Source organism: Rhinichthys klamathensis, unplaced genomic scaffold, assembly GCF_029890125.1.
Source record: "Rhinichthys klamathensis goyatoka isolate OS25496 unplaced genomic scaffold, OSU_Roscu_1.1 h1tg000469l_1, whole genome shotgun sequence".
NCBI classification, from domain to species: domain Eukaryota; kingdom Metazoa; phylum Chordata; class Actinopteri; order Cypriniformes; family Leuciscidae; genus Rhinichthys; species Rhinichthys klamathensis.
Window position 1 is genome coordinate 435,304 of NW_026606958.1, and position 24,331 is coordinate 459,634.

The 24,331-nt window shown below is 41.6% G+C and overlaps 1 protein-coding gene across 2 annotated transcripts in view; it reads left to right on the forward strand.

Annotated features, from left to right (window-relative positions):
• The window catches only part of si:dkey-162b23.4 (sodium/hydrogen exchanger 9B2), a 58,888-nt gene extending 34,972 nt beyond the window's left edge, over positions 1-23,916 (forward strand). Inside the window, exons 2-14 of one of the 2 annotated variants that reach the window (XM_056236875.1) lie at positions 250-270; positions 865-1,042; positions 2,074-2,287; positions 4,977-5,147; positions 9,641-9,783; positions 9,950-10,077; positions 10,163-10,338; positions 12,831-12,937; positions 13,066-13,215; positions 14,021-14,129; positions 15,428-15,564; positions 15,737-15,920; positions 23,778-23,916. In XM_056236875.1, the coding sequence (XP_056092850.1) occupies positions 950-1,042; positions 2,074-2,287; positions 4,977-5,147; positions 9,641-9,783; positions 9,950-10,077; positions 10,163-10,338; positions 12,831-12,937; positions 13,066-13,215; positions 14,021-14,129; positions 15,428-15,564; positions 15,737-15,920; positions 23,778-23,839 (1,674 nt within the window). In that variant the 5' untranslated portion in view covers positions 250-270; positions 865-949 and the 3' untranslated portion in view covers positions 23,840-23,916. Of the gene's footprint in view, positions 1-205; positions 271-864; positions 1,043-2,073; positions 2,288-4,976; positions 5,148-9,640; positions 9,784-9,949; positions 10,078-10,162; positions 10,339-12,830; positions 12,938-13,065; positions 13,216-14,020; positions 14,130-15,427; positions 15,565-15,736; positions 15,921-23,777 lie in introns of those variants that run through there. The other variant, XM_056236874.1, reaches the window with a different exon arrangement.
• The last annotated feature ends 415 nt before the right edge of the window (positions 23,917-24,331 follow it).

Below are 24,331 nucleotides of genomic sequence, written 5' to 3' on the forward strand. Positions count from 1 at the left end.
GAATAAAACATCGTGGATGCCGCATGATTAGGGGATCATAAATAATAAACAGTCTTTTGACGAAGGCTTGTGATTGGTCCGTTGCTGTCAAATCTAGCCAATCATGCTGCGCAGGAGACGGGACTTGTCAGAAAAGGGGCTGTGAAGATAGACTGATTGGACCATTTTATTTCTTTGGGTTGGACCCATAGGTTGGACCATAGACGGGTTGGACGAACGGTAAAACAACACCTTCCATCTGTCACTCACACTTCCGGATGCCTCCACCGGGTAAAAGATTAACCTTATTAAATGTATCCACGCATTTTGCGATCAAGCGCGAGCGCGCATATTTTCAATATTATTTGTTTTTGTATGTATAGACCTCGCTCTCCACATGCCGGTTAATCACTTGAAGACGTCAAACTTACAGACACTTCAGCATGAGATTTTGTTTCATTTCATGTCAGTCAACTGATTTATTTTTGATCACAACAATTATAATCATCACATACTAGAAAAAGACAATGTCTCTATCACGCAAAACAATATGACTTTAGTCATGAACACTATAGTCGACTAGTTGAAGAAAAATGTGCGTAAATGGACTTAACACGTTAATGTCAGTGATGCTCAGATGTTCAGTGAGTGGTTTACTACAGTCTTATAAACAGAGACCATATGCCACGCGCTCTTCAGTCTCATAAACCACCATATGGCCCAGGCGTCGCGTTTAGTCCTGTTTCAATCCGATTAACTTGTTGAACAAACCAGTCGCTTTTCCCTCCTAGTAACGTTACTCGGGCTACTTCCTCATTGATTACACATTAGCAGGCTTTATCGATAAGTTGATGTAGTAATAGCTATTTATAATTATTTACACAGGTGAAGTTTTAATGAACAGGAGCCGGTCTTGAGCACCAGCAATGGCTGGAAGACCAGAGCAAAGATAGAGCAGAAGTGTAGTGCCATGGAGGATGCCCAGTCCAGACCTCATTCAGCTCACTCCACATACTCACAGAGGACTGAGGATGCACCCTCCGCCCTGGGAAATCATGCTGAAGTAGGTTATTTGTCAGACTTCCCCACTTTTTGCTGTCTATTTTTGCTGTAAAATTGATTCTATGGAATGGGACAGTTGCCTTTTATTGTTGTTATCTAGCCGACATGTTATGTATCCTCACAGCTGATCTCAAGACTTAAGGGACAATATGAAAGATTTAATACTTTTTAATAACCTTAATTTAGATAATTAACAAACATTTTAATGCTTTAGATCAGTAGTCCATGTACATTCAAATATGAATGATAAAATACAGTGAGACAGTGTACAGTGTTGACAATATATTATTCTATATTGCACTCTTTTTTAAATTAAAGTCCAATATGTTATTTACATATTTGTCAGTTTGATTGACTGGAAAAATGATTCCAAAAAATAACATTGGCATGTTTAAGTATTTTGGTATGTTCCCCTTTAATAACAGCAGTCAAAATCCCCCCCCCCCAAAATCCTTTGTTTATATCCAGGTTTACGTCACCATGAAATCAACAATTGACAATTCTTATTTTTAATGGAAAAATGATTGCAGTATTTATTACTAATGACTACAACTAGTACCCTCGTAATCTAATCAAAATAACTTCCCCTTCCACATTCAAATAACATCTTTTCGGTAACACTTTATTTTAAGGTGATGTACACGTTACAACATGTACTTACTATAGTAATAACAGTAAATTATGCATAATAACAAGTACCTAAACCAAACCCTAAACGTATAGTAAGAACATGTAGTTAATTAATATATTACTCAGTACTTATTTGAGTAACTACATCATCTTAAAATAAAGTGTAACCATATCTTCTCTTCTCTGATGACGTGTTTACGACAATGCAATCAATTCTCGATGGACAAAATCAAGTCTCGCCCCTACATTTTGTCTTCGAGTTCGAGAAGCCGTTCACTCGTATATACGTCACAATAGGGAAAGAAAGACTATCACAACTTCCGTTTCTTGCCGACTTCAAATTAAATGAATTTTGCTACTAAGATCACTGCTTCTCTTTTCACTCTTCATTTTCTCATACAGCATCACCTTATTGTCAGTCAGACAGTCCTTGTGGTTCCGAAGCGCCCAGAGAGCCCCAATCTGAGTATGACTGAGGAGACGACGTATGTCCCACGACCGGTGTCTTCAGTTGACGCTTACACCAACACAGACCCTCCGTACGAATACTGCCCTTGGTTGCGCAGACTATGCCCGTGCCCACCCAGAGGCCTGCTGGCTGCAGTTATCACCAAAGGTTAGAACAGAGTCTATAATCTTCCAAAACCTGATGCTAGAGATTGCATGTGCACTACCATTCAAAAATGTTGGGGTCGGTAAAGTTTTAAAAAATATATATTTTAAAGTCTTTTATGCTCACCAAGACTACATTTATTTGATCAAATGTAACTTTGCTTTCCATTTATTACTTATTACTTCAATACCACCACAAAAACTACTAGCCTAACTAATAAGGTTTAAACATTATTAAAGACAAGTGAACAGTCATTAAAAAGATAAGATCAAAATTTAAGCATAGATAAATATAATATAACAAAGTTACAAATAAAGTGAGGTCTAACTGTAGTGTAATCGGTTACAGAAATGTGATAATTAGGCCTAAATGTAAAATAACACTATAGTGTTCACTGTATAAATGAAATATAGATTAATCTTTGTTAAAGCTGTGTTTTGTTGTCTGATTACCGTATTGTTCTAAGTATAAGACGACCCTGATTATAAGACGACGATGCGCCTTTTGGAAAAAATGCTTTGATTTAAAAATAATTTTCATACTGCATATTTTTCATATTTCATTTTTTGTATTGAAAGTATGGTAAATACTGGTCAAATGTACTAACGATCACGTTTAAAATGGAATACCATAAAACTAAGCTGTAGCCCATCTGAATTATATAACAATTAGGCTAACTATCTCATAGTGAAAACCATGTAGCCTACCAAAATTGTATTAACAGTAGAAGTGAAATCTTATTAGTTTTGAAATCAGGGTACCGTCTTACATTTTAAAATCATATACGTCAGCGAGGCATGCAAACATGACAGTCACACGGCTAGGTAAGCTTTTCTTTGACTGTTTGTGACTTTTTGCGCTCGCGATCATCTAATATGACACTCTGACACCGTATTTCTTGGCACACTCATTTTACATGTATTTGGCGCCACCTATAGTTGCAGCTGTATTATTGACATAAAATTCTAAACCCTGAATATAAGACAAACCTGGTTTTTCAGATGTATTTCTAAGAAAAAACATCTGAAAAATACGGTAACATTAAAGGCACACTGCGGAACTTTTGGCCAATAGTGGCGCTCGACCTGTAACTTTCACGTCTAGCGTCCCTAGAGGCCACAAGCTCCGCAGCACTGTCGCAAAAGTCAACAAACAGTCAACCGGTCAGCCCATAGACAGTGGGTCAGCTTCCCGTGTCTTTAGATTGTGTGTGCTTGCAGTGTTTGAGGCGGGCAGCCTGGCCGCGCTCGATTCCCTTATAGCAGTCTGCTGAGAGAGAGCGAGCGGCTTAGTGCTAACATGTCTGTGAGTGAATGTGGGTGCGGGACGGCGGGCCGGGCACATTTACTGCACTAAAAACACCGTCGGCCTGAGCTGACTGTAACTTATGTGTGTTGGTTTCGTTTTACAGAAACCGTGGGACATGTTGTGTGTAGTGTTTGTGGGCACTGAGTCGTGGGAACGTTCACTACATTTAATGTACATTTGACATGAGTCGATTTTATTTGTTCGAGCCCTGCACTGTGGCGGGCTGTGTTTGTGTGTAGAAATGAACAATGGGCTGTGGGCATTTTATTACACTCATAACACCATCGGCTGTGGCCGGAATACCAGAAAATACTACACTGCTTATATGATTTATCTGGGTCACCTTGGAAACGGCATTTGTGTGCAGGCAAGCGTCAGCATCGGTCGGGCACCCATCCTCCTCCTGTAGCTCACGCCAGCGAGCGAACGCTGGACCAATGGTGATCCTCGTCCTGGCTTTTCATTTGTCACTATGCCTTTTTCTTTTTTTTAGTGTCCTCTGACAAAACCTTTGCCTTCTTCCTTGTAGCTGTTGGTTCGGCCATGACGAAAACATACAGACGGCAATCAAACGCGAGTTGAGCACTCACGTCAGAATCTGAGGAAGTTGGGGTGGTGGGGGAAGTGACGTATGCCGTAAAGCGGTCGAATTTTGTAGTTCTTTTTGTGCTCGGGTTCCTACCCGAAACCCAAAGTTACATAGTGCTAGGAAAAGCGATACAGACCACGTCAGGCTATGGCAGATGTGTCATTCAACCTATTGTAAGTCGATGTACCATCTCAATGGGTTTTGGTAATATATTATAAAGGTTGAAAAGTTCCACAGTGTGCCTTTAATGACAGCAGCAGGTATTTATAGGTTGCTGTCACTTTAAGAGCGAATGCACGGATCCAGTATAATGATACACATTTGATTTATTTCTCAACCGTTTATGTTCATTTAAGACTTTACCGACTGTTTACGACAATACTTGCTGAGGCGGGTATTTTGACCCCGTTTTGTGTGTATGTGTCCGTTCAAGCGCACAGAGATGCGAAAGAGTAATCAATTCGCTGTTCACGCACTATCTGAAACGCGCCCCTATGTGTGTGCGCGCTTCAGGAGTGTGTGCGGCTATGCTCACAGATAACAGCGCACGAGTACTGAATTGATGGTGAAACCGTGAGGGCCTGGTCCGTACGGATCACGGATCAACTACGATCAGTTTAACCCCTACTTTTGATTAATGTAAAGCATGCTTGCTGAATAAAAGTAGTAATTTCTTTAAAAAAAAATCTTACTGACCCCAAACTTTTGAACAGTGCTGTATGGTAGATAAAAATGTATTATGTTTACTAAGCTATCTGCTGGTAGATTGAACCCAGTATCTGTTTGTTCTTGCAGTGACCATGGCCGCAGTGCTCTTTGGGGTGGTGTGGTCCATTACAGAGAAGGAATGTCTCCCGGGCGGAAACCTCTTTGGCATCGTGACCTTGTTTATTTGTTGCGTAGCCGGGGGAAAGCTGTTTGGACGCATACACTTGCCGAACCTGCCACCTTTACCTCCCCTTCTTGGTATGAGCAATTTCTTAACATATTTAAGGTGATGTCACATTAGTAAAATTTTGCGGGGGGGGGGAAAGTGTAACGGTTACCAGCTGGAGTGCCCTTGAGAGCCACCAGAGGGGACTCCACATCAGACTCTCACGTTCACTCACAGACTACATTTCCCATAACTCACTGCCCGGACTCATCACTGATCACAATCACCTGTACCTCATTCTCTGATTGCATTCACCTGTGTGTCATCATCCTGTTAGTCTCAGTCCATATATACCATGCTCATTCATTCACTCACCGCGAAGTCTTGTTTTGCTGCTGCGAACATTTCCAAGCGTTTTCCCATGTATATTCCTGCCTGTTTTGACCTTGTCTGTTCCTGATCTTCTGCCTGGTTCCTGTATCCTTCCTGTTTGCTGCCTGCCCTGATATCCTGCCTGTTTACTGACCACGATTTTGCCTGATCTTCTCTGCTGTGTTTGCTGGTGTTTGACCCTTGCCTGGTGACTACTCTGTTAAATAAAGGACAAGCTGCACTTGGATCTGAACGTCTCCTATGCTTCGTAACAGAAGACTTCGCCACACCGAGATCCAGCAGCGATGCCAACTATGAGTCCAGACGTCCAAATCATGCGTCTCCGTCAGGAGAATCGGTCCATTGAAGACTATGTCGCGGAGTTTATTGAACTGGCACATCTCACCTCAATGAACACAGAGTGCCAGATGATCTTTTTCCGAGGAGGACTATCTGAACCGCTCAGTTCATTCATGCCCTTGCATGACCCTCACGGGACATTAGAGAGCTATATTGAACTGGCCCTTCTGTTAAGCGGTTCAGTGTATACGGTGGGTGTGGTAGATGAGGAACTCCGTGAACCCACAGTATCCCCTCAGCCTGAGTTTCACGTCAGCCACGACGAGCCTGAGTTTCTCCACGTCACACCAACCATAAAGCCTGCCACCAGATCGGTCTATGGCCGCCCAGGACTGGTTTCCAGCGTGGCAGATTCCCCGCTGATGTCTGCACGTGGTGCCAAGAGGGCCATTGTTTCAGGGTCTCGTCCTGCCGAGACCGTCCAGCCAGAGTCTCATCCCGCAGAGACCGTCCCGCCAGAGACCGCCGAGCAAGAGACTGAGCTTCACGTCACTTCTGCCGATCCAGAGACTGAGCTTCACGTCACTTCTGCCGATCCAGAGACTGAGCTTCACGTCATTTCTGCCGATCCAGAGACTGAGCTTCACGTCACTTCTGCCGATCCAGAGACTGAGCTTCACGTCACTTCTGCCGATCCAGAGACTGAGCTTCACGTCACTTCTGCCGATCCAGAGACTGAGCTTCACGTCACTTCTGCCGATCCAGAGACTGAGCTTCACGTCACTTCTGCCGATCCAGAGACTGAGCTTCACGTCACTTCTGCCGATCCAGCGACTGAGCTTCACATCACTTCTGCCAATCTTGATCCTGATCCTGAGCCTGATCCTGATCCTGTGTCTTCAGACAAGATGGCCGACTCCACGCCTGTGTCTTCGGACAAGATGGCCGACTCCACGCCAGTGTCTACGGACAAGATGGCCGCCTCCGAGCCAGTGTCTACGGACAAGATGGCCGCCTCCGAGCCAGTGTCTACGGACAAGATGGCCGCCTCCGAGCCAGTGTCTACGGACAAGATGGCCGTCGTCACAGAGTCTGTTCCTGTTCCTGAGCCAGAGCCAGAGTCTGTTCCAGTTCCTGAGCCGGTGTCTGTTCCTCAGCCGGTGCCTGTTCCTGCGCCGTGGCCGCCCGAGGGGTCTTCACTGCCGTGGCCGCCCGAGGGGTCTTCACCGCCGTGGCCGCCCGAGGGGTCTTCACCGCCGTGGCCGCCCGAGGGGTCTTCACCGCCGTGGCCGCCCAAAGGGTCTTCACCGCCCGAAGGGTCTTCACCGCTGTGGCCGCCCGAAGGGTCTTCACCGCCTGGGCCGCCCGATGGACTGTCTGCTCCGCCCTGGCCGCCCGATGGACTGTCTGCTCCGCCCTGGTCGCCTGCACAGCCTGCTCTGCCCTGGTCGCCTGCACAGCCTGCTCTGCCCTGGTCGCCTGCACAGCCTGCTCCGCCCTGGTCGCCTGCACAGCCTGCTCCGCCCTGGTCGCCTGCACAGCCTGCTCCGCCCTGGTCGCCTGCACAGCCTGCTCCGCCCTGGTCGCCTGCACAGCCTGCTCCGCCCTGGTCGCCTGCACAGCCTGCTCCGCCCTGGTCGCCTGCACAGCCTGCTCCGCCCTGGTCGCCTGCACTGCCTGCTCCGCCCTGGTCTCCAGTCTTGCCGCAGTCTCCAGGTCCTCTTCCGCTCCATGGGCCTGGCCCTCCATCCCGCCCCCAGGTCCGCCTCCGCTCCACCTCCCTCCTGGACAATTTGAGGAGCGTCTGGAATCCGCTCCTTAAAGGGGGGGCTATGTAACGGTTACCAGCTGGAGTGCCCTTGAGAGCCACCAGAGGGGACTCCACATCAGACTCTCACGTTCACTCACAGACTACATTTCCCATAACTCACTGCCCGGACTCATCACTGATCACAATCACCTGTACCTCATTCTCTGATTGCATTCACCTGTGTGTCATCATCCTGTTAGTCTCAGTCCATATATACCATGCTCATTCATTCACTCACCGCGAAGTCTTGTTTTGCTGCTGCGAACATTTCCAAGCGTTTTCCCATGTATATTCCTGCCTGTTTTGACCTTGTCTGTTCCTGATCTTCTGCCTGGTTCCTGTATCCTTCCTGTTTGCTGCCTGCCCTGATATCCTGCCTGTTTACTGACCACGATTTTGCCTGATCTTCTCTGCTGTGTTTGCTGGTGTTTGACCCTTGCCTGGTGACTACTCTGTTAAATAAAGGACAAGCTGCACTTGGATCTGAACGTCTCCTATGCTTCGTAACAGAAAGGTCCATGGTCAGTAGTGAAGTGCCCTCACGAAAAACTGCAATTGCACAGATTCATATAGAAATGACTAGATCTCGACCGTAAAGTCTTGGTAAATGTAACTGCATCTTAAGAAAATCATGTCTATGTTAGGGATGGAAATTGAACCTACTGCATACTTCACAGCATATACTGTATACTACCTGTTATTTTTATAAATCACAATATTTCCGTAGTGAATTAAAAAAAAAGTCTTTCTGATGCTTACTTGGATAAGAACCTTAATTCTGAATTTCTACTTCTTAATCTTCTACTTATTTGAAAGTTAAAAATGTAATACAATTTTACTGACCCCATACTTGTACATTGTACAAGTATGGGGTCAGTAAAATTGTATTACATTTTTTAAGACATTACACTTTTAATCAGCAGGGATGTACTATTTAGATCAAAATTGACAGTAAAGACATTTATAATGTTACAAAAGATTTCTATTTTAAATTAATGCTGTTCTTTTGAACTTTCTATTTATCAGAAAATCCTAAAATAAATGTATTGTAGATTTCACAAAAATATTAAGCATCACAACTGTTTTAAACATTGATAACAATAAAGAATGTTTCTTGAGCACCGAATCATGTGACACTAGTTATGTTTCCATTATTTCATGCATTTCATTTAATGAATTTTGGGTTATCGCATTAAGAAATGCTGGATGGAAATGTGCATAAATTCTCTAAATATGCATACAAACTTATCTGTGCTCAGTTGAGGCGGATCGTTTTTTGATCCAATAAGGAGACATGCGCATAAACTACGATGGAAACACATTTACTGAATAAATCCCTCAATGTGCAAAAACAAACAAACTCTGGACTAACCAGCTGATTAATTTACTGTAATTTGCACAGCATCACAAAAGTTGGTTTTGTTTTGTTATTCTGAAACACCTGAGCCAAAGTCTGTTATCAAAATAGTTGGGTATAGTTACCTCCCTGTCTCACACAATTGTGATCCCAAGCATCAGGCATCCGCCTCCGAACGCAAGATAACATGACCGTGTTTATTTTCGAGGTGCAAGTCATTTATAATGTACAAAAAAAGAGCCACAGACTTCCTCGTTTGCAGGAACTTCTGATTTTATTACAGATATTTTGCGCCAATGTCCCAGAAAGTGACAATTTTGTTCACTCGAACACATGGGATTGAAACAGTGCTTTATTCACAAATGTTTAATGCGATATTCCAATTTTGCTCACAAGTTAAATTCGCAACTTTGGATGGAAATAGCTACTGAAGACTGGAGTAATAGCTGCTGAAATTCTCTCTATATATTTTTTATATATTTCACAATATTATTTTGTTTATTTTTGTTAAAAACAGAATGCAGCCTCGATGGGTATGAGTTTTTTTTTTTTTTTTTACTCTACATGCTCTACAGACCCCACACTTTTCAACGGTAGTGTATAATTTAATTTCCCCCTCAGCTCAAAGATAAACACACTGTGTTATTCTTTTTTCCTGTATTGACAAAGTGGTCAGTTTCATTGTCAGTGTTATGAATAACTATGGGATTTCTGTTTGTGTTATTTCACTCTGTGTGTGTCCGCAGGCATGCTGCTGGCAGGCTTCATCCTCAGAAACATCCCTGTGGTGACAGATGCGGTTTACATTGATGTTAGATGGTCTGCTTCTCTGAGGAACATCGCCCTGGGTGTCATTCTGGTCAAGGCTGGTTTGCAATTAGACGGCAAGGTGTGAAACTGCATCGGCCTGAGAAGATTTGCCTTCATACTCTTTCAAAGTTCAGCCAACACAATTGTTTTTTTAAGACTTTTCATTTAATGAAGGTTGTACAGTAAGAAAAATTGCTTTCACTAAATTGTTTTGTACTAACATAATACTTTTATGTGTGTTTCAGGCTCTGAAGAAGCTGAAAGCTGTGTGTTTACGTTTGTCCATGTTCCCTCTCACCTGCGAGGCAACCACTATGGCTGTGGTCTCCTATTTAATACTGGGACTTCCATGGATCTGGGGCTTTATTTTAGGGTAAAGCGCTGTTTCTGATAAGATAAGAACCTCTCTGAAAGGTCTGCTGTTACCAACTCAATAGCTCTGATTTTCTGCTCTGTAGGTTTGTTCTCGGGGCTGTTTCTCCTGCTGTTGTGGTTCCGTCCATCCTGCTTCTGCATAAGGATGGGTACGGTTTAGAGCAGGGTATACCTACTCTTCTCATGGCAGCATGCAGCGTTGATGACATCATTGCCATTACCTGCTTCACCACCTGCCTGGGCATAGCTTTCGCCACAGGTACGCCAAAAGACTAAATGTAGCATATATATATATAGGGTATTCCTAAGTTAAATTAAATTAATACAGCAAGAGATTTTTGACATGATATCAATAATTTAACCACAGAGTCTTACAGAGGAATTCAAAGCGCTTTTAGATGCACAGAACATGTTTAGAATAGACGGCATTGTGCTACATTCTAAAAAATACTTTGCATTTACACAACCATTCAAAAGTTTGGGGTTGGTATTAAATAGTTGTGAAAGAAAAGTCTCGTATGCTCACCAAGGCTGTTTTTATTTAATCAAAAACACAGTAAAACAGTAATATTGTAAAAACGTTTTTATTATTATTTAAAACATTTTTTTTTTAAATGTCATTTATTCCTGTGCTGGCAAAGCTGAATTTTCAGGAAACAGTGTCACATGATCCTTCAAAAAAAATTATTCTAATATGTTGATTTGGTGATCGGAAAACATTTCTTCTTCTTTTTTTTCTATGCATGAGTATTTTTTTTTTTTTTTCAGGAAACCATGTTACTTTTTTTTCAGGAGTGTTTGAAGAGTAGAAAGATCAAACGAACAGCATTTATTTTGCAAAATCTTTTCAAACAGTTATGTCTTTGCTGTCACTTTTGAACAATTTAATGGATTAAAATATGACATTCTTTTAAAAAAACTGACCCCACACTTTTAATAGTGTATGTATACGAATTTGTACATTTTGTATATTAACGCATACAAATGTAAATGTTTCTGAACATGTTTTTTAGATACTTCTTTGATAGTGCCCTTTCTCCAGGGCTGTGTTTGAAATCGCCCATTATACCCTCATTCACTATTCCCTGCATTAGTCCACTGATATAGGAGTGAGCGAAAACAAGTGAGCAAATTTGGCCACTGAGTGCACCGAAAGGGCTGCTGCTTTTGCGTAGCTTGTGCTTGCTGTTTAATAATCATTTGAAACTGGGCAAACTGCAGCTCCAGTAGTGATGAAAAGATCATGGGAACTATGCATAAATCTTTATTAAACAATATAATAATCAGTTAAAAAGGTACCTGTTTGATATTATGCTGTACCCACATTGGACCAGTGGTTTGGAAAATAGATGGATGATTCAGTTGCTGGCACCATCTTCTGGCGAGACACAGGAATTCATTTTACGTGACTCTCACATTGCATTATGGGTATTCTCTAGCCATTGAGCGTACATCGGTTGTACACTTGTTATTCAGGTGCATTGTGGGATTGAATGAGTGCACTCGATAACATCCACTATGGTTTCGGACACCACTACAAATGTCTGTTCCCTAAAAAAAAAGCCCTATTTAAAGCTGCAGTCCGTAGCTTTTCCTCTTTGTCGCCATCTCTGTTCGAAATCTGTAACTGCAGTGATTCGCGGAAATATCATCTTTACGTGGGTTGTAAATCGGCATGAAACAGCGCGGATGAACACAGTGCTTTGAGGCGAGTGCTGCTGTCAGTCACCGCGCTGTGTGGATACTGTCATACAGAATCACAGATTCACTTTTTGAAAGTTTGACCAACATAAGAATTTTCATAAGAAAATGTCTTCTGAACAAGTAAGTAACATACATTTTTGTTCTGACCAACTAAGGGGGAAAAAGCATTCGACATGATAAGCTTCGTTAGATTTAATCAACGTGATTTACAGCAACCGTGCAAATTATAGCCTACTTTGTTCTCAAATTGTTCATGTTAACAACATCAGCATTGCGTGACTAATGTTAAATTTAATGTGTTTTATGGTTACCTGTGTAGTTCAGAATTCAGATTCTCCATAATAGCAAAACGAGAAAGGCACAACAAAGGAAACTCCATAACTGTGTGAATTAAGAAAACGTACTGTTACACGATTGAACTATTGAAATGTCTTACTTGTTCAGCAGAAAAAGGCCGTCTCTTCTTCCGTTTTGAACCCCTTCAAAACACGGAGTTCACGCACTTTTCAAAAGCCCCGCCGATGTTTAAATCCTTGTGTTCGCATGAGACGGTTTCTTTCTCTTTCTCTAGCCACCTTAAGTCCGAAGTACGAAGTCTTTTGGGTTTTATAACTGCTGAATCTCCAGTTGACACTGATTGTTGTTTGGATCTTTCTGGATGCCATAAGTTTAATTATGTAAAGTGCTGCGAGAAAAGCCTATACATCTAAACATCTCGTCACGCGCAGTATAGCCTGCTAGCTGAAACTCCTTCTTTATGTGTACGGGTGTGACGTAATGACGCAAAGACATGCTCGAATTTCCCGCGGAAACCCACCAGTACCACTGGAATTAAAATCATTATTACAAGCTAACCGTTTTGAATCTAGCTATGACAAGCAGATAGTTTTGACCACTGGCAGAATAAGTTTTTTTTAATGTAATTATTTTGGATTATTTTTAACTTAAAAAAGCTACGGACTGCAGCTTTAAGGATATAAAGGTTTTATGGATTTCTTTGTTGTTAGAGGTCCAGTTTGTCTTAGTGCTCTCTGTTGCCCTCTGCAGGCGCCGTGTGGTTAAATGTGCTGAGAGGACCACTGGAGGTGTTAGGTGGTGCCGTCGCTGGTGTGGCCTTAGGGTACTTTCTACATTACTTCCCCAGCAGAGACCAGGTACGTGAGCAGCAACTTTATGATTATGAAGGTCATGTTGAATTCAAAACCTGATGTGGAGTTGATGTTGTCAGGGGTAACAGGTTTCATGATTGTTGATGATTTGTGTGTTTTGTCTTTCCACATAGGGGAACCTTGTGCTGAAACGTTCGTTTCTGGTGTTGGGGCTGTCTGTGTTTGCATTGTTTGGCAGTAATGTGGCCGGAATTCCTGGCGCAGGAGGTCTTTGTACACTGGTGCTGGCGTTTGTGGCTGGAATAGGCTGGGGAAAAGATAAGGTCTGAATCTCTTCTCCCAAACACACAATTTTTACTAAAATATCAAAAATAGCTGTGAAAGAGAAGAGAGTTTTGACTACTTTCTTTCTCATTCGCATATTTAGGCCCTGTTTACACGAAAACGATTCCGGGTGAAAACGTAATAATATTTTATGGGATGTGCCTTTCGTTTACACGGCGACGGCGTTTTTGGGGCTTAAAAACGCAAAAAAGTGAAACCACCCTCCAAAGTGGAAATCTTAAAAACGCTCCACCGTCGCGTTTCCGTCTAAACGGGTAAAAACGCAAATCTGCTCATGGCGGCTCTCGTCGCGTACGCATTTACGTCACAGGCATGCGCCAGTACAGGAAAATAACAACCAACATGTCGGATTATTTCCATACGTCGGACCTTCAAGTTGCCCTAGCAGCTCTGATAAACGTCCAAGAGTCTTTTCAATTTCGCGCTACTAGGGAGAGAAGTAGAAGGAAGGTTGTACGCAGGCGCACGGACTTGTTGTTGTTGTGTGGCAGTGCTTCACATTGCCACCTAGCCGCCTGGAGTGCATACTACATCGCATTTCTAACACTTTTGCGTCTCCATATGCACGCAGATCCCCCCCCCCATAACGCTCGTCTAAACGCAGAATAAAAAGTGAAAACGAAACGCCACTTTTCTCTTCAGATCGTTTCCGTGTAAACATGGCCTTATACACACTCACATTTTTTCACAACAACGGCAAGTATTAGAATTATAAAATATAAGAGTGTGACAACACGTTTTCTAACATCACATGTTTGATTTCTCTGTGTATGTGTGTTTCAGGGACCCGTGGAGGAGGTGGTGGAAAGGTTTTGGCATGTGTTTCAGCCTCTTCTTTTTGGTCTCATTGGTGCTGAGATTGTTATTAGTACTTTGGAGGTCACGACTGTGTGTGAGTGTCTGTGCTGTTTAAGTAACAGAGATGATTGGGAAACACTCCAAAAGGCTTTTCACACTTGAAGTAGTTAAAGGGATAGTAAAAAAAAAAAAAAAAATCTGTCATCAATTTCTCACCCTCAAGTTGTTCAAAACCTGTATGAATTTCTTTCCTCTGCTGAACATGAAAGAAGATATTTTGAAGAATGTCGGTAATCAACCGTTTGATTAGTCCATAGTTTTTTTTTTTTCATCAACTGTTTGGTTACCCATATTCTTTAAAATATCTTCTTTTGTGTTCAGCTGAAGAAAGAAATTCATACATGTTTGGAAGAACTTAAAGGGTTAGTTCACCCCAAGATGAAAATTCTGTCAGTAATTACTTACCCTCATGTTGTTCCAATCCCGTAAGACTTTCGTTCATCTTCGGAACACAAATTAAGATATTTTTGATTAAATCTGAGAGCTGTCTCACTCCTCCATAGGCTTCTAAAGAGATCGAAACTTGCCAGCCCAAAAGTTATTAAAGACATCGTTAAAATAGTCCAAGTGACTAACGACTTAATTCAACTATTCATTTCCTTCTCTGTGGGCCGTGAGATTTCACGTAGTGAAACTACGCAAAGCTTCTAGGTTGTACGTCACACGCATCACACACATAACCAACGTCGGCCAATCGTGAGCCTACGTGTGACGTACAACACAGAAGCTTTGCGCAGTTTCACTACGTGAAGGGTGAGTAAATAATGACAATTAAAAAATGTTTTGTGAACTATCCCTTTAACCCTGGGTCATTCTAAACCCCAGGTAAACAGAATCCTGGGTTATCTTGCTTCACACTTCACGTTGCTCATAAATTACCCAGGGTTAACAATTAATCCTGGGTATTAATAAATGGACGTTTCACACTATATATTCCTAAATTCTTATTTGCATATTAATGGTGACAATGTCATTGTTTGGACGAACAGAGCATGTGACCTGTTTGCCTGTTAATTTTTCCTGACTTATAAAGGTAAGAATGAAACGGCCTTTTCTTCTCTCCAGTTGGCACCTTTTCCATGACCATTTAAAATTTTTCCTTCAAATGCTGAAACTGCTTTTTATACAACATGCAGTGTGTCTGTGACAGTCCAAAGCATGTGAATATAGGGAACGCGATTGGTTGTCGGTTGCTAAGCAGTGACGATAACCCGGGATTAAGGCGCAGTGTGAAAAGCCCTAAAGAAACTGGGATGTAAGCAGTGTGCACATTTGCACATGTGTAGTGTTTCCAACATGCAGTTGATCTTCTCTAATGTAATATGTCCTCAGTTCTGGGTATAGCAGCTCTGCTCATCGCACTCACGGTACGGCTGCTCATCGCTTTTGTTTCGGTACTGAGAGCTGGCTTTAACCTGAAAGAGAAAATCTTTATCGCTCTAGCCTGGATGCCGAAAGCCACAGTACAGGTAAAATTGCCTAGTATAACAAATAGACCTTCTATTTTACTTTTGTCTTATTGTCTTTATCCTCCACCCATTCCTTCTGTTTCTTTGGACAAGAGTGAGCTAAATGACAAATAAAAATGAAATGCATTTCTAAGTTCCTAACAGAGCAATCCCGTTATGTCATTGGTTTCAGGCTGCCATAGGCTCTACAGCTCTAGACATGGCACGCTCCAAGAATGATCTTGAGCTGCAGAAGTACGGCATGGATGTCCTCACTGTGGCTGTGCTGTCCATTCTCATCACTGCTCCTATTGGAGCGCTTGTCATCAGCCTGCTCGGCCCTCGACTCCTGCAGAAACCAAAGAACCCTGAGTGGGGTGAGATATTTGTACATACACACAGACACACTGGCCACTTTATTAGACACAACTGTTCAACTGCTCGTTAAGGCAAATATCTAATCAGCCAATCACATGGCAGTATCTCAATGCATTTAGGCTGCTGATCTACTGGGATTTTCACGCACAACTGTTGTGAACTATTTTCTTCTAAAGTGTAGAAAAGTCAGAAGCGCAGACCAGGAGACGTTTAGGTATCTTTCAAGCAGAAGTTCTTTATTGCGTCGCTGTAGCATCTCAATCTCGTCTGACTAAGGGAACTTTTACATTGCAATTTATACATTTAGGGGGAGGGATTTACATAGAGGTGGAGCAAACTCATATACAGGTTTAGGAAACCTGTATTGAAACTGAGAGTGATAACTTATTCAAACACTGAGACTCAAGAACAGGAATGCCAGGACTCTCTGTTGCTGAGACAAAAGCTCACGAGAGTCCCCAAGAGTTTCAGTAATCTGTTTCATTTAACTTACTATAGAGAGAAACAGGTCTGGCGGCTGTATAGAGAGAAACAGAACAGGACAGGAATCTCGTGCTCAACAGCTGAATGCTAAATTCAATCTACAGAACTTTCTCAGTTTTATATACTATTGTACTGGAACCTAAATTAAACATTTAAATCAATTGACCGTTCGCAGGCTCCTCCCACAAAACGCCCATTGTCCAATCACACATCATAGCAACCGTTACTATGTGAGCAGGTCCGTCAAACATTGACTCCAAGCAAGATGGTGAAGCGGTGCGCCCACGCGTTTGTAAATCGGACACTAGATACCCCGAGAGATTGTCTGGAGGAGTTGTGTTCTTTCCGTTTCCAAAGCCGAAAACACAACGTGAGCGGTGCCTACAATGGATAAAAACAGTGTGGACGGCCCCACTCCCAGTTAAATGTGTCGAACATGGTTAACTCGCGTGCAGCGTGCGTGAGACTGAGACACTGAGATTAGTCAAAGAAACATGGAGAAAGCAGATCAAGAGGATCCACAAAGGAATTACGTTTTCTAAAGGGTTGTTGTTAACATGATATTCTCGGGGGAAAATGAGCAGCAGTCAACATTGCAGCACCCGTAACGTTAGCTACAGTTTAGAGGAGTGTACGCTCGCGACGGGGAAAGCATGAAGCTTACTTGACAACTTCAGTTCATATATCAATATCGTAACGAATAGAAATAACCTTAAATAATGTATGGTTATCTGCATCTTTCCGTCTCTTATGTATAGTTACTTTTTAAACACGAAAATTGCATTTAGCATGACACGCAAGCGGTTGCCGTGGTAATGAACAACTGGTTGTTAAAGCGAATGTATCTGAGGCAAAATGACTAAATATGCAGCGCGAGTTATATATTTCTAACTCCAAACATTAGCCACTGAACCAGCTTATAAAATCTTCTTCAAGACTGTGCTGGTTGCATTTGAGGTACAGGTCATGGGGTTTCTCAGATTTAGCTTGAGACCGGTATAAGCTTTCGCCTCGATAGTAGTCGTGTCTCCTTCATTGCGTATTTTTATATTTTGAATATATCCCTCCACTGCATACTGTAACCCCTTGTGCCTCGATCTGGAGGATATCGCTGAGTATTGCTCCAAAAAAGGTCACTGACACGCACGGGTATACCTCTTCCCGTCATGGTAATCTGTCGCGCTGGTCGTGTTTGACCATTTGTTTGACGGGCGTAGTAACAATAACTAGGGGGCGTGGCTTTTGCGAACGGTCAATTTGTAATCCTACACAACCATCTCTAGGGTTTACAGAGAATGGTCTGAAAATGAGAAAATATCCAGTGAGCGGCAGTTCTGTGGGCGAAAATGTTTTGTTGATGCCAGATGTCAGAGGAGAATGGCCAGACTGGTTCGAGCTGATAGAAAGGCAACAGTAACTCAAATAACCACTGCAATATGCAGAAGAGCATCTCTGAACGCACATCCAACCTTGAACCAGATCAAGACTACAGCAGCAGAAGACGCACTGGACCCAATCCTGTTAGCTAAAAACAGGAAACTGAGGCTACAATTCACAAAGGCTCACCAAAATTGGACAATAGAAAATTGGAAAAAACATTGCCTGGTCTGATGAGTCTCGATTTCTGCTGCGACACTGAGATGAAAGGGTCAGAATTAGGGGTAAACAACATGAAAGCATGCATTCATCCTGCCTTGTATCAACGGTTCAGTCTGTTGCTTGTGTAATGGTGTGGAGGATATATTCTTGGCACACTTTGGGCCCCTTAGTACCAATTGAGCATCATTAAAGCAACACTATAGCCTGGCTAACGTCAGACCCAAGTCTCATTGAGACTTGGGTCTGTGAACCACATGTTCATTTTCTCGTATTTGAGGCGTGGTTTACGAATGCCCAGAGCCGTTTATTGGGTGCTAAGAATGTCTATCAAATGCGCCTGTACGTAGCTCATAGCCAACCGTTTCAATTATACCAGATGGCGTATGTAGAGCGACAGAAATTAGACGAGGAAGAAGACGATGGGTCAGAGATTTATGTGTACACGATGGCGTGTATCTAACGGCCGTTTCACACCGCATCCGTGAGCGGCGCGTATTTTTTTCGCCGTGCATGTTAATCAATGAGTGTATTAACACCGGGAGCAGGAGCGACGCGTGAGCAGCAGTGAAGCGGGGGTTTCGGCGCAGAGATGTGCCGGTTATGCAAAAGCACACTTTTGATGGACACAAATAAATATGATTTCACACAACAAGTTCCCAAAATGATGTCTAGTGAGTTTTAACATGAACTTGAGTAGGCAAATAAAAGAAAATGAAGACTCAAAAATATTTATAGAAGATTTAGGCTACCCGGTAAAAACTTGTTTTTAATTATTCAGTTTGGGTGAAAGTTGTGTATTATATAAAAAAAATAAACTAAAGTAAACTAGCCAGAAAATATTATATATAAACGTTCTTTTAGTTTATGTAACATACAGACAGCTATAGGCTAGCACAACCCAAATCGTTTTAGTTGCAGTCTTGTAAACATATCGAAAGTATGACTGAAACTAATAGATTGGAGCTATTTTCTGGGTTGTTTTTTTGTTTAACATTTATATGCGAATGTTGTACACCTCCCCATTACAAACTTTCAAGACTATCAATGTTATAAATGACCAAGTTATTGGTAATTTATGAGTTATTTAGTTATTTAGACCAACTTCTAAAAACAAATGGATAGTTGTCTTTGTAAAGAATTGCTCGCTTATATATGTAGCTTTGGAGCCACTGCTGTGACACTGTACAAACGCTTCCAGTGTGAATACTCTCGCGCGTCTGCAGCTGCAGTGACGATGTAGTTGCGCTGACGCGCTGCTCAAGTGCCGCTTGCGGTGTGAAACGGCTGTAAAGGCTGCATCGAAAGGTAACTTCGCGTCTGCTGCCATGTTGGATCCATAGGTATAAACAAACTGCTTCGGTGTGTCGCATAGACGTCGTCATCGTCTTGCTGCTCCCTCCCCGTTCTGTGATTGGTTCCCTAGATGAGGCGAAAATTTGGTCCATGGTATCCAGACTACCTAGCAGCGTGAATAAAATCACGCTGCAGCAAGGCAGTATGGGGAAACCCAGGCTAGCAACACTATGTAGTTTTTCAACCTTCATAATATATTTCCAAAACCCTTGTGATGGTACATCGACTTACAATAGGTTGAATGACACGTCTGCCATAGCCTGACGGGGTCTGTATCGCTTTTACTTGCACTACGTAACTTCAGGGTTCGGGTAGTAACAAAAGGAACTACAAAATTCGACTGCTTTACGGCATCTCTCACTTCCCCCACTACCCCCCACTTTCTCAAATTCGGACGTGAGAGCCCAACTATCGTTTGTTTGCCGGATGTTGTTGTCATGATTCATCATCATCATGGCCGAAGCAGCAACTAAACCAAAGAAGGCGAAGGTTTTGTCGGAGGAGACTAGAAAGAGAAAAAGGGAGAGTGATAGAATCAAAGGCTGGACGAGGATCAATATTGGTCCAGCGTTCGCTCGCTGGCGTGAGCTAAAGGAGGAGGAGGGGTGTCTAATGTTGGAGTAGTGTATTATTTTTTAGGTAAAAAAAAAAAGTCATAAGTAAGCCTATGTCTAAACGGCGTGTACAAGTTTGGTAGGGGCTACATTCTTGCAAGTAAATAATACATGATTAGACAGACAAAATCATCTTTTAGGATAACTATCCTAATGACTGCAGGCTGATAGTCATGTTTGTTTATTTATTTTTTGGTGAAAGTGTCTTGCCTCAGGCTATAATGCAAATCGATTTTTCAAATTTGCAGATTCATCTATGGTAGCTTGATATTATAATATTGACGATATATGCCTATTACCTACCACACAAACATTGAATTGAATTAGCATATCCATTCTGTAAAACAATCGGCAATAGGTTACTATAATGACGCTGGCTTGTAAACGTGAGCTACGCGATCTTTTGGCGTTTGAAAAAGATAAAACCCATGAAATTATATTCATATGACATGCTGAAATATATGCCACTGTACCTGGGATGAAGACATTTCACACACAACGAGGGCAGTCTGCCCAAGACGTGAGAACTGCAGAGTTTGGGGGTTTCGGCTTGTAAACAAATGCACGTGTAACCATGACAGATTTAACGACAGTAGTAGAAGACAATACTGTTTCCCAACTGTAGGGGGACCCCGAGAGCAAAAGTTACATGGTGTTACTTTAAAACACCACATCCTATACCTGAGTATTGTTGCTGACCATGTCCATCCCTTTATGACCACAGTGTACCATACCAGTGTACACTGCATGGTGCAGTGTACCGCACCATGTCACAAAGCTCAAAAACTGGTTTCTTGAACATGACTATGAGTTCATGATACTCAAATAGCCTCCACAGTCACCAGATCTCAATCCCAGTAGAGCAGCTTTGGTATGTGCTGGAATGGGAGATTCACATCATGAATGTACAGCCATTACATTTTCAGCAAATGCGTTATATATATATATAACTTAAAATCTAATTCTGTGATGCAAAGCTGAATTTTCATATATATATATATATATGAAAATTCAGCTTTGCATCACAGAATTAGATTTTAAGTTATATTAACATAGAAAACTAATATTTTAAATGAATAATTTTTCAAAATATTACTGTTTTTCTGTATTTATGATCAAATAAATTCAGCCTTGTTGAGCATGACAGACTTCTTTCAAAAACATTAAAAATAGTAATTTTTCCAAACTTTTGACCGGTACTGTATATATTAGGGATAGTAGCACCAATAGTATTTTTTTGTCCGATACTGATTTTAACAAACAACAATTAAAATGGATAAATGTTTTAAATAGGAAAGTTCAAAAACGCATGCATTAAGATAGACTAGCTAGTTTATTTCTGCATCATGTTATGACATGTTATGACGTTATGACACATCATCAAATCATCTTCAATGAACATGGATTGGATCCATTTAACATTTAACATGCATAACACATACATAACATGTATACAACAAAAACAATATATATTTGAAATAAACTGTGCTTTTCAGGTTGGTCTAACAGTAGTTTTCAGATACAGAAATTGAAAAAGGTAATCAAATGTAAGATAACACTGACTGCTGTATAAATTCTCATCACCCCCCTCAACCTGCTTCCTTAGTGTTTTTACATGTAGAAAAGGCGACAAAACGCATTACATTGTCCAGTTTTCTCCCTGAAGGATGATGTGAGTAACTATGGCAATTCTCAATGCATCATGAATGACAGTGGCTAAATAGTTCACAATCGTGACAAAATCCAAACATTGTTTGTGTGGTGTGTGTGTGAGTGACCGTTAAGCTGCTATCTACACATTCACATGCTCAAAAAAAGGATATGATGGTTAGGATAAAAGTTTGCTGACTTTGTAGATTTTTGTATATATATACAATAAATATATATATATATATATATATATATATATATATATATATATATATACACTCACCGGCCACTTTATTAGGTACCCCATGCTAGTAACGGGTTGGACCCCCTTTTGCCTTCAGAACTGCCTCAATTCTTCGTGGCATAGATTCAACAAGGTGCTGGAAGCATTCCTCAGGGAGTTTGGTCCATATTGACATGATGGCATCACACAGTTGCCGCAGATTTGTCGGCTGCACATCCATGATGCGAATCTCCCGTTCCACCACATCCCAAAGATGCTCTATTGGATTGAGATCTGGTGACTGTGGAGGCCATTTTAGTACAGTGAACTCATTGTCATGTTCAAGAAAACCAATTTGAAATGATTCGAGCTTTGTGCCATGGTGCATTATCCTGCTGGAAGTAGCCATCAGAGGATGGGTACATGGTGGCCATAAAGGGATGGACATGGTCAGAAACAATGCTCAGGTAGGCCGTGGCATTTAAACGATGCCCAATTGGCACTAAGGGGCCTAAAGTGTGCCAAGAAAACATCCCCCACACCATTACACCACCACCACCAGCCTGCTCAGTGGTAACAAGGCATGATGGATCCATGTTCTCATTCTGTTTACGCCAAATTCTGACTCTACCATCTGAATGTCTCAACAGAAATCGAGACTCATCAGACCAGGCAACATTTTTCCAGTCTTCAACTGTCCAATTTTGGTGAGCTCTTGCAAATTGTAGCCTCTTTTTCCTATTTGTAGTGGAGATGAGTGGTACCCGGTGGGGTCTTCTGCTGTTGTAGCCCATCTGCGTCAAAGTTCGACGTACTGTGCGTTCAGAGATGCTCTTCTGCCCACCTTGGTTGTAACGGGTGGTTATTTGAGTCACTGTTGCCCTTCTATCAGCTCGAACCAGTCTGGCCATTCTCCTCTGACCTCTGGCATCAACAAGGCATTTCCGCCCACAGAACTTCTGCTCACTGGATGTTTTTTCTTTTTCGGACCATTCTCTGTAAACCCTAGAGATGGTTGTGCGTGAAAATCCCAGTAGATTAGCAGTTTCTGAAATACTCAGACCAGCCCTTCTGGCACCAACAATCATGCCACGTTCAAAGTCACTCAAATCACCTTTCTTCCCCATACTGATGCTCGGTTTGAACTGCAGGAGATTGTCTTGACCATGTCTACATGCCTAAATGCACTGAGTTGCCGCCATGTGATTGGCTGCTTAGAAATTAAGTGTTAACGAGCAGTTGGACAGGTGTACCTAATAAAGTGGCCGGTGAGTGTGTATATATATATATATATATATATATATATATATGTCACACAATGTGGATGACAACTAATCCATTTTGATAAACAAGCCACATGAGATGCACATGGAAATGTATCACCACAGCTTGGAGAATTTGCATGCTAGCAGGTCACCCTTTGTCCTGTTTCACTCTGCGTTTGCTTTATTATTTGTACAATGCGGTCTCTCAACTTTGCTAATGTGTTAAATTGGGGAAAATAGATCAAATGCTCCAGCCCCTTTAATTAAGACCAGTAGATTCAGTTTGCTTCAAATTCATAAACCTGTGTTTTGTGCAAAAATGATATTAGCACACACAGTATCTGTGACACTGAAGGCTGGTCTAATAATGCTGAAAATTCAGCTGTCATCACAGGAATAGATTATTTTAAATAGTAATAGTATTTCACAATAGTACTGTTTTTATGTTATCTTTGAATAAATAAATGCAGCCTTGGTGAGCATAAGAGACTTCTTTCAAAAACATAAAAAAAAATGTTTCCAAACTTTTGACAGGCACATATATGTGTAAATAAATCGTCTAAAATTTACATAGATATATGTAACTGAAATCTGACACTAGCTTAGTACTAACATTCTTCATTGTATTAAATGTGTGCATTGCTTTAATTGTCATTTTCTGAATTACAGCTGTCAGTCAAGGTGCTTTGTCTGCATCAGGGACACCGGTGACATATGAAAGTGCCCTGTGACGTTTCTGGAATGCTTCTGGGAAGTGACACCCCAGCGTCCAAGGCTGCCGATCATCCTTTTTGTCCTCGAAGTTTGATTCTTACTACAACCCTCTGAAGTCAGAGTGCGAAAGCGGGCAGACATGCTTTTCAGATGAAGAAACCCAACTTTTTTTTTTTTTTTTTACCTTCTAAGGTGAACATTTCTTATTTCAAGTTCTTATTCTCCTCTAAAACGTGGGATTTTAAAGGATTACGTTATGCTAAGGATTGATCATTTTTAGCACTATAGAGTACAAAAACTGTTGTTTATGAATATTATTACATTTTTAAATATTAAATTAGAAATATACCAGATATTAATATATCAGTCTGCAGCGACTGCATATTAGTGTTACAGAAAGTCATGTAGTGGCCAGTTTTGTCATGACTATATTCAGAATGGAATACTAGCTCCGTTTATTTTGCTGTATATACTGTATACAGCCTTCTAGTTCCATTTGTATTGTTAAA